The sequence below is a fragment of the Bison bison genome, unplaced genomic scaffold, assembly GCF_000754665.1.
Source record: "Bison bison bison isolate TAMUID 2011002044 unplaced genomic scaffold, Bison_UMD1.0 scf7180017858886, whole genome shotgun sequence".
Classification (NCBI taxonomy): Eukaryota; Metazoa; Chordata; class Mammalia; order Artiodactyla; family Bovidae; genus Bison; species Bison bison.
The window spans coordinates 304,510-315,525 of record NW_011489458.1 but is presented as its reverse complement, the minus strand read 5'-3'; the positions used below and the strand labels follow the sequence as shown (position 1 = coordinate 315,525).

At 52.9% G+C, this 11,016-nt stretch overlaps 1 protein-coding gene across 1 annotated transcript in view; it reads right to left on the bottom strand.

Annotated features, from left to right (window-relative positions):
• TOB2 (transducer of ERBB2, 2) overlaps window positions 1-6,787 on the bottom strand; it is a 7,954-nt gene extending 1,167 nt beyond the window's left edge. The window contains 3 exon segments of the mRNA XM_010830217.1: window positions 3-76; window positions 79-619; window positions 6,308-6,787. Coding sequence (XP_010828519.1) covers window positions 3-76; window positions 79-523 — 519 coding nt within the window. The 5' untranslated portion in view covers window positions 524-619; window positions 6,308-6,787.
• Window positions 6,788-11,016: the final 4,229 nt, after the last annotated feature.

Here is an 11,016-nt window from a genome sequence, read left to right as displayed (position 1 = left end):
GTGATGGGCTGGGCCGAGCGGGGGATGAAGGTGGGGCTGGGTGACTGGCCAAAGGACGGGGACGGGGAGTTGGCTGGGAGCTGTCCTGGCTGCCGATGGGCACGAAGACCTGGGCGTCGGGGTTGAAGCTGCTCTTGATCTCCTTGTCCAGCTCAGGGGCAACACAGCCCTCGCTGTCATCCACGTACAGCACTTTCACAGCCCCCTTCTCACCAATCTGGTAGGACACCTCGAAAGGGTCGATCCAGACGCTCAGCTCCTCGGGCACGTTGGCCCGCACGTCCTCCACCGCCAGGCCACTCCGCTTGGCGGCCAGCTCCACCACGGGGTCCACTATCTCCCCAATGTGGACACAGCGGAAGCCAGAGCCCTTCAGCGGCTTGTCGGGGTACCAGTGGCCTTCATATTTCTTTTTCAAGAGTCGTTCGAGCTCCTCACCAAACAGGTCTGCCCGGCGCCGGGGCAGCTTGTTGTACAGGTAGGAGATGATGAAGTTCAGGGCTACTTTGATCTCCAGCTGCATGGTCGTCTCCTAGGCAGAGAATCAGCGCAGGTGCGTGCACAAGTCGAGGGGAGAGGTAGGAAATGTACGGCGGGCAGCCCTGGGCTCCAGACAACTCTGAGAAATGAAAAAGAAAGGCTTCGTAAGTAGACACGCAGAAAGCCGGGGGGTGGGGGTGGGGGGCGGATGACACCGAAAAGACAGAGAAGCACCAGCTCTGGAACACGGAGGCCCAGGGTCCCCTTTCTGCCCCACTAGTGGTAGGCTCGCACGTGAAGCTGTAGGTAGGCCACTTTCTTCTCAGCCTTCCTTTTATCAGTGACACGATATTTCAGGAGGCACTTGATCAATATTTTAAGCAATTCTAAAGAAACAGGGGTGCTGTGGTTTCCACTATTTTGAGAATTCAGGTCATTGTGAGTGAAATAAAAAAAAAAAAAACAAACAAAAAACTGCGCTCCTAAATCAGAAGGAGAGGGGATGGTTCTTACTAACTGGTTCCTGCGATGTCTCAAGGAAATCATACTCCCAAACTGTCACAGGTCACGACAGGTGTTTAGACTCTTCGTTTCTCCCCCTTAAATGAAAAGTGATACGGGCCCCTGAACAGGAAGTAGCACCACCAGCATTTCATGGGAGGCTGATATCCAGTCACATCTGGGCTCCCTGGGTGTGTATGTGCTCTGGTTCACTTAGCGTTTGCAGAACTGTTTTGTTTTTTTTTTTGCAGAACATGTAACCAAGGTGTGCATTTCCATCCAGATAAACCTCCAAGAACAGAGACTGGAGCACAATTCCCCCCAAAAAAGCCAAGACCTATCACAGTCAGACACACAGACCAACAAGGGAATTGCTGACTAGGGGCTGCCGCAGAGAAGCAGAGGAAAGGAGAGGAGAGTGAGCCTTTTAGGTGAACAGAGCCTCAGGAGCAGTACTGGTGTGGCCTCAGGGAAATCTCTGCAGTTTCTGGCTGTAATGGGGGGGCAGAGAGAAGAAATTTTCCATCACCCTCCAGCCTCCAGCTGGGGACCCATCATCACTCAGCCTCCCAGGGACTGTCTGACCACCTGTCCTTGGCACTGGACCAGATTTATCAAGTGTTTGGAGATCCCTGGAGAGGAGGCAGCCCAACATAAACACTCAGCTTGTTATTTTGGGATTCTCTCACAGCCAGATCCACAGAGGTCAGAAAGGTTTATTCCTGAGGTCTGGGCCAGCCTCATTTCTCAGGAAGACGATCTGTGAGGTCCTAAGAGCAGTGATCCTAATCGGCTCGCTTTCTCCACAAGGGCAGATCCAGGCTCCTACCGTGGGAGACCTGAACTGAAAAGGGACATCTTTGAGGCCGACAGAGTCAGAACATGTCCCCCGCCAGACCCCTGGGTGCAACTGTGCTGCTGAGCTCAGCCCAGAAACAAGACTCATTCACGACCCAGGACAGGCATCTTCTGTCCCTGGAACTGGATTTTTGACTAAAATCCCTTTGGGGTCCAGCACAGAGTATCCAGGTGCTCACTCTAGGCTTGAGGATCTCAAACTTTCTGAACACTTGCCCAGCTCACTACACTGCAATTGTAGGGTCTGGGCCTATGGTTCCCTGGGGGCACTCTCAGGAATGAACTCTCAGGCAAAGCTCTCCGAGGTGAGTATCAGGGAAACGCACTGGGTCGCTATGGAGGTCTGATGACACTGGCCAAGTCCAGTGCTACCCTCATCTCAGGTCTGAGAGGCCACGGGCAGCAGTAAAACCAATGCTATGAGCGCGGCCTCTCCAGAGCCCTCCACAGGGAGGCTCAGGACTCAAGAGACCCTTGTCTTCCCCTCTTCTGGCCTCTAATATAGACTTAATCTCCATATGTCTTCAATGCCTATTCATAGTCACCAAAGATTAGTTCCAGGGTCTTCTAGGTTTAAAGAAAAGAATGGTAAAGATAAGCAGCCTTCTGTTTATGAGGACTGATTTCACCACCCGATGCAAGCTAGCCACCAGGACTATGCCCCCCACTCCCCCAAGAATGGAGGTCTGTAAGGGCCACAGTGGCCCACTGGGAGTGTCCAACACATAGGAAACTAGAGTTGTGAAGAAAGTTGGCACTGATTCCCAAGAACAGGCCTGGATTTAAAGACAGTGTCTTCAAAGTCTTTTTGAAAAGGAGACCTTGAACATGACATATGACACTCCTCCCAAGGCACCATATGGCCTCTTGGTATGCCACACGGTCCAAAAGGGCCCCTATACCCATCTATGCCTTCTCCAACTCTGCTGCCCAACTGCCTTCCAAGTCACCTCCTCTGAACAGTTCAGCCTCAGAATGGGAGTGTTTTAAATGCAGGCCAAAGTCATTGGGAAATAAGCCTCCCACCTCAAAATACAATAGAATCACTGTCATCAGCCCTGCCTAGCTAGCCATTTTCTGCAGCATAAGCAACTAACGCTGCACACCAATTTATACCTCTGTGATGCTGCTGCACAAATAAGGAAGTATGTAATGCCACCTTCACTTCTTTAATTGGAGAACAGGCCAGGCCAGATGGCTGTGGGGTGGAACCTTAGAAAAATGCCGGACAACCAGAATGAGCTTTTCTGCTTTATCAGCTCAGGCTCTAATTTTGACTTCAAGAAGCTTATGGAACAGAGGATTAAAGCACTACTGCTCTCTTTAACTAAAGATAGGAGTGACCGCTCAGATCAGTTTGTTCATTTTTTTAAGGCTATTGTACAAATTCTAACAATTACATACTAAATATTCATACATTCATACAATGTGGTAAAATTAGAAAGCTTAAAAATAAGGACCTTTCAATAAAAGGAACAAATAGATTTAAGTTAAACCACAGGAGAGGACTCAAAGACTTTCTACAACTCTGACTCAGGTGCAAAAGGCCAGAAAAGTCACAAAAAGAAAAAAAAGACTAAGTGCTTAACAATAGCAAAACTGACCTTTTGTCATTAAAAAAAGTTGAAATATGAGATTAAAATTGTTTGCTTTTATTTTTTTAATATTTATTTTTATTTATTTGGCAGCATCAGGTCTTAGTCCTGTCATGTGGGATTTAGTTCCCTGGCCAGGGATCGAACCCATGCCTCCTGTATTGGGAGTGCAGAGTCCTAGCCACCAGACCACCAGGGAATTCCCTGTCAGATTTTATTTAGAATTTTATCCTCTTTCACTTGCTTGACTTCCAGCAATAAACTTAATCCTGGATTTATGTTTTAAGAGTAAGTGCTCAAGAGAATGTCAAAAAGCGGGCGAAGAAAGAAGCTGAAAGGTGGCTGCAAGTCAACAATATGATAATGGAGACGCCAGACAAGTGACAAAAACGTGGACAGTTTTCAGAAGAAAAAGTTACATGTTTTAAAGGTGAAAAAGAGGTATGGTGAGGGAACCCACTGGGCCCCTAAACTCTGAGTACGTGTAAATTCAGACACCACAAGCCTTAACATCCAAATCGTCCTACTGGATTCAAGTGAGTGTGGAAGGAGGACTCGGCGATCACACTTTTGACAAGGCCAGTCGATGTCATTAACCGGGTGCTGGGCTGTGGGGGCCTGGCTCTCGCGGGACAGGGGGTGGCCCCACCCCACTGGTCCGGAAGGCGGTGGCCCAGATGGGCGGGTGTGGTTGAAAGGCTTCCAGGACTTGCGGCGACCGACCGCAATACCCCGCCCAGTGTCTCACACCATGTCCCTCGAACATGGACCATGCAAGCCCAAGCCGGCTTGCAAGGCTCCTTCCAACTAAGAGGGCTCGTCCTATGCAGTCCAGGTTTCTCTGAATCCAGGAAGACCTGACTGCGCCCCAACGTAAGAAGGGCAGGCTCTTCACTCTGGGAATTGTAGTCTTCAGAAACCTCATGCTCAGGTTGGAGCAAATGACCTACTTTCTCTGCACACTACATTTCCCTGCGTACTTTGCGAAGACTCAGTCAGGGAACTACGCATGCCCGACGGAGGGTGAGAGAATCCAGGAAAAGTTTCCGCTGCACATGCGCGCTGTGGCGGGCTGGCGCCCACCCCCTCCTTCCCCGCCCACGGCCTAATACATTTTATATAAATTCTATCTTAAAGCCTACTCTTCGTATTGTATCACCCCACCATATCCAAGTCTCGACTTCTCAAGAAACTAAACTTTTCCTCCTTCTGTCTCTTCACTGCCTCGCATGACTGCTGAATTAAGGATCAGCTTCTAATGAGTTTTTCTTGTTTTTTGTTTTTTTTTTCTGGGTGAAGGTGGTAGGCTGGGATAGATAGGGTCACATTCCTCCCCCCGCCTCAAACCCCTGCCACTTTAATCTGGATTCTTTGGGCTGGGTGGTTTCCTTTTGGAGTTGGTATAGCGCCGGTGGGTTCGAAGAGAAAAGAGCCTTTTCCCCTTAATGCTCAGCGGGCTCCACTGCAACACCCTCACAGCCAGGAACGGACAGGCAGGAATTCAACCAGTTCTCCCGTCCTCTCGGCCAAAGAAATTCCCAGTTTTGAGCTGCGGGGAGGCGCTGGGCCGACAATCAAAAGGCCCGACGCCAGCAGGGCCCAAGCCTCACTCCTCTACTAATCCAAGTCCGAGTAACCGGAGCCGGCTAGGTAATAGGAAAGAGTTCCCGGGCAGGGAAGGAAAAACGGTACATCTGACACCTGAACAACATCTTTTAATACTTAAAATTGTTGGTGAGTCTCCTCCCACTGAAAGACCTGCACTCTGGACCAGACTTACCAGATCCTAGGCAAAGCTCCCTAATCCTTCCTCCCACACAAGCTTCTTTCCCCCCTCCGCTTAAGAGGGGGATGGGGGCAGGCACCCAAGAAAGCAACAGGGGTGTTTTTCTGCTGTTAAATCAAAGATGAGGGACCCTTCCCCAGGGTAGGGTGGGTAGGAAGGAGGGGAAAAAAAGGTTAAGATACTGAGCAGACATCCGGGAACCCCCTCGGCTAGCCGCTAAGTTGTCGCCTGATGTGTGGCGTTCTGGCTCTTCTAGGGGGTGAGAAAGGGCTGCCAGCTGTCGCTCGTCTCTCTGCTCCCTCCTCCCCCTCCGTTTCTGGTCAAGGGCACAGTCCATCCTCTGGACAGGAAGGAGCTTAGGAGTAGGGCTCTTCCTCTGAGGCACCTCACCAGGGTCAACCAGTATCCACTGATACAGCTGGAAGGGTACTTTTTTTCCGCCTAGTTTTCCCTTCAAACACTGACGAGGATGAAGAGCTCAAGCCAAAATGGTGAATTCTGGCTTGGAGACCAGAGGACCGTCATCACTGACGGGTCCAAAAGGGGGTGTGTGGGGGGGTGTCCATTCTCCATCCCTCAGGCTCCACAGGGCTCAAAATAAACCCTATTAATTATTACCACCACCCCCCTCTTTCCCGGACACGGGCAAAGGAGGTGCAAAGCAAGAAGGCCTGGATCCTCTTCCTTCCTCTTGATTTATTTAATGGTGTTGAGAGTTATGTTTCGGGGGGGGGGCGGAAACAAGGAAAATCTAGCGACTCTCTAGGATATTAAGAACGGAGGGAGGAAACGCACCCCACCCAGGAGGTGGTCACACTTGAAACTGGGAGAGAGAGACTGTGGGATACCCCAGGATCAGAGCGAACGCGAGGGAAAGAGGAGCACGGGCAAAACGTGGGCTCCAGTGGGGAGGTGGAAAGGGGGGGGAAATGCTGGCCAGGTGTAAGGGGGTGCGACAGCAACGTGGAGCGTCCAACAGACCGAAGAGCCGGAGTGGAGCGGGGGTGGGGGAAAGCGTCTCCTGCCTGTTTGGGTCCTTGGGGGGGCCACCCCACCCCCCTCAGCCCGCACGGCCCCACTCACTCACTCGGGTCTCCGCCGCGGCGGGGCTGCGTGCCGGCCGCGGGGCGGCTTCTTCCTTCACGGTGTCTCTTACGAGCCGAGCGGAGGTCGTTCTCCTTTTCCTGGGCACCGCCGGGCCCGGGGCCGATGTGTCCTTTGCTTCGTGGAGGGTTGGGGGGAACGAGTGAGAGGGGCTTATGGGCTATGACTCTCAGTAATTCTTTCCGCTTTTTTGGAGGTCGGGCTCAGCAGCAGGGCGGCGCGCGGGGGGGCGGGTGGTGGTGGTGGTGGTGGACGCAGGGCTGGCGGGCCAGCCGGCGGCGGCGACGGCGCGGGGATGGGAGGACCAGGAGGGTGGCTCGCGTCGCGGAGCGGAGGACGGTCCGGGCTGTGGCCGGAGGACGGTCTTGCCCTTCTGGCCGCGCGTCGCCCGAGCCGCTCGCTTCTCGCCACAGGACGACGACTCGCACCTTCCCGCGCCCCGGCCCGAAGTGAGCAAAGTCAATGAAAAGTTTCACCCTTAGCAACCCTGCGCACGGATCCGGCTTCCCCACCCCTGCGTGATGCGTCCCTCCGCCCTGCAGGGGCGGGGCCCGGCGCCGGGCCGGGACTACTTCCCGGCCGGCTGGCGGCTTTACCCCTCCGGGCTCGCGGCCAGGCACTCGGCGTGGAACCCGGCGGCGGCCGGGCCCTCGCCCTTGTCCTACCCTCTGGTGGTCGGCCGGCCCGCCTCATCACTCAGCCCCCTCCTCTCTCAGATGTCAGCGAGGCTGCCTCTGGTCGGCCTGTGTCACGTGGGCTGTCTCCCCTCCCCATCACGACTCCGCATCGTAGTTTATTTTTTTTCTTCGTGCAACACCCCCCCCCCCCCCCCCCACCGCAAAACCACTCAAATCGTGCTTATTGTGTAAAGATGTTTCCCTAGGTTAGACAGCAAGTTCGGGAGGGCAGGGGAGTCTGGCCTGGGACTGCGCGTGTGCTCACTTGGTGTGTTGGCTGAATGGGTGTGTCGCGAGAAAAGGGAGACTTTTCCCCGCTGTTTTTTTTCGGCCCTGCACCTGCACGGTTCGGTTTTGCTCGGCCGAACCGTCCCCGCGGCCACCTCAGCGAGTCCTTTCGGCTCTGGGCCTCTTTGACTGACCTTCCCCGTGGCGCTCGCACCGCCCCAGTTACGGGTCTCTTCTCGGGTCGGGGAGCTGAGGGGACGACTCGAGCTCTGGAAAGGTTTCAGACCTTTTTATCAAATTCGGCTCTTGGCCCAAGTCTTCCGAGCCCCTCGTGCCTCGTCAGGGGGACCCGTAACGTCGAGGGGAAAACCCGGGCTCAGGCAGCGCGGGTGTAAGAAAGGGATGACCAGAGGCCGGCCGGCCGGCCAGGAAAAGGAACCGAGCGACACATGAACCTGCCCCCTTGCCGCCTCTGGCGCCCGTTAACCTCGCGTCTGGGGCAGCGCCAGCCCCAGCCCCGCGCAGGCGCGCGATCGTGTCCCCTGCCCGCTCGGGGGAGGGCTCGGCCCCTTTGCGGACGCCCCCGTAAGGTTCTCCCCACTCGGCGACCCCCCACCCCGCGCCACATTTCTTTTAGTAACAGACCCCGCCGGCGGGGGTGGCGCCTGCTAGGGCCAGAGGCACGGGGCTCGCGCACCTGACAGTCAGTCGGCGTGCGGACCTAGGGAGGCGGACCCAGGTTCGCCAAACCCGGGGACCCGCACACGCCAGACCTGCGCGCTCGGCTCTCCTGACCGGGCTACTGGCCACTCGGCTACTTTGTGACTGTGCGAGGCATTGTGTGTGTAGGGAGGCCTGAGTCTCCAGGGAGGTCACAGGCGGACGGGACTGCCCTTGGTGAAGCCCGGGGCCGCTGGGAGCTTGTACTTTAAGTCTTCCTATCCCTTCTTTAATCGCCCATTCCCCAATTCCCTCCCTACCCCCGACCTTAATTCTCATTCCAGACGGTTCCAGCCCAACGGCAGCCGCCAAACCCACGTGGGGTGGCGAGATCCGAAAGTTTCCAGCTACGAATGGTTTGCAGTTTTTCCTTGATCACTATTTTTGGCAAGGGCAGAGAGCAACGGTAAGGAGCGGCTTTAAATGCTCTTCGCTGTAGAGAAACGCTGGACTGGAGGGCAAACTCCAAGGGGACCGAAAGCGGGAGAGAGCCTGAGCCGTAGAACCCCCCATCCCCCACACTCAGAGCACCTCAGCCTCTGGGGCTCCTCCAGGGACTACTTGCTTGTGCGTCAGCGAGTGCCAGAGCGTCACATACACACCCCCTCCGCCTAGCCTTCTCCACCCCTCCCCTTCTTATTCCTCCACCTCCTTCCCCTCCCTTCCTCTCCCCTACACCCCCGCCCCCGTTCCGCCCCGCCTCCCTCTCTTCTCCCCTCCCCTCGCGAGTTCCAACCGGGCAGCCAGACTTGGCCGACTCAGGGTTCCGGAGCCCTGGAGAGCTAAAAATATACCCGGTACGTTAGCAACAGCCTTTCCATTGGTGGGGAACAGGGAGCGGCAGCCCCTGATTGGGTATTCGATCCAACCTCTAGGACGGGGAAGTGGGGGCGAAAAGCCTAGGAGCCCAGCCCTTTGCGGAGGGGGTGGGGTGGGGGGCGGTGGCGGGGAGTGCGGTTGCGTATTGGGGCATTGCAAGGGATGCTGGTATTTGTAGTCATTTATTGGAGGCCGCTGTGAAAATAAGTGGGTTTGAATCCCAGTTCTGCCACCAGCCGTTTTATCTTGATTTAATGGCAGTAAATCTCTTTACATTATCAAAACGTTTTCTCGTCCTTAAAACGGAGATCGTGTAGGGATTAAATCTTATACTGTATGTAAAGCCTGTCTCAAGTAGTTGTTCTTAAAGGTCACAGTCCTGGCCAAATTGCATTGTGTATGTGCTGTGCTCAGTTCGGTGTGTATTCTGCAATAGGAAACCATACAAGACAGAAAGAGAAAGGGGGGAGTGAGCTGAAACGAATTCTTCTAGGGTATCACAAGAAGGAGGGATGGAGTCCATGTAAGCAGATAAAGGGTACACATTTCTTACCATTCAGGAAATGTGAAGCAGGTTGAAGGAGGAGTGAATCCCTGGAAGGGAGGTGTTGAATTTCTGCGCGTTCCAGCATTTATTCCAATCTCTCCTGCAATGCTGAAAACACACCAGCCTGGACCAATATCACTGAAACAAAACTGAGAAACTCAGCCTCCCTGGCAAGTGGGAGCACTGGGTAAAGGGTTAGCATATAAATAGGAAAAAAAAGGAAAAAAGGTAATCATCATTCTTAACTGCTGAAGTCTCCATTTATCATGTGGTAAGGTGGATGTTTTTTGCTCTCCTCAACGTGTGATTTCCTCTTGTCAGGGCTTAATTGTGTGCTGAGTTCCTACTCAAGCATTCCAGAGTCCCCTCCTATTTTGAATAATCACAGGTTGAGACATACACTTTGTTTTCAAGATGGTGAGCTTCAGTAGTAAGCATGTGCTCAGAGGGTGGAGGCAGCTCCCCTGTCTGAGAGTAAGCAAGTTATGCCAGATGTTTTGTTGTGACAAGTCAGGCTGGTCATAATTAGCCCCAATTAACTCTCTGGGGTGAGTCATTCTCACACACACATGTCCGGGTGAGAAATTTTGTAGTTTCTTTTAAGTTATCCAAGAAAATAGAAAATTTGATTCTTCAGACCCACTGCTCCAACTGCGCAGGAACAAAGACAGCCACACAGAAATTAACTTTGGAGAAGAGTGATTGGATGGATGCTGAGGGCAAATGATATGCTGTTTATTGACCTCATTTACCTCTAGTAAAGGAGGTAAGTGAACAAACCTGTTTTTGGCTAAGACACTAAAACTAGAGTGTCCAAAGGAAGTATCACTTTAGCCTTGGTGATGGCAGGCAGGCCATTTGGGGATATAGTTGATAAGGAACTAAATAACTGGCAAAAGATGGAAACTGGAATCTTTTTTTTTTTTTTTAAGGCAGGAAAATTCCAAGGCAAAGAATCTTTTGCATTTATGTCCTTGGTTCGAACTCTAAAGAACTACAGGTCAAAATGTAGTGACATACAATCTCTTTGAGATTTAGTTGAGTTTGATTCCCTGGGAAGTTAGTTTTCTTCATTTAGAAGCTGCTAATTGCAGGCCAAGGTCCACATCTGGTGGCTCTATTGCCTTGGCATATACTGACACATTAAAAAAAATTTTTGTTGGCTGCGCTGGGTCTTCGTGGCTGTGCTCCGGCTGTGCTCTGGCTTTCTCAATTTGTGCTGAGTGGGGGCACTCCGACTCCTCATTGCAGCGGCTTCTCACGTTGCAGGACATGGGCTCCAAGGTGCTTAGGCTTCAGTAGTTGTGGCTCCCCTGCTCTAGAGCCCAGGCTTAGTGGTTGTGACACATGGGCTTAGCTGTTCCATGGCATGTGGGGTCTTCCCAGACCAGGGATCGAACCGGTTTCCCATGCATTGCAAAGTGGATTCTTAACCACTGGACCACCAGGGAAGCCCCTACAATTTTTAAAATGAGTTAACAGACAACACTTAAAAGTTGAGAGGTTGTACAAAAATGTCTTGTCACTTGTTCTAAATTCAAAAGATATGGTAACACTGGGCATTCAAACTGGCAATTGTTTCAGTTGAATAGCAACTGTTCCCTGTAGACAGGGCCTGTGCTCTCTGGTTCCAAGTTTCCTAGACTCCCTATTGTCCCCCAGACACTGAGGCCCAGTGCCACACACCAGTAACCATCATGT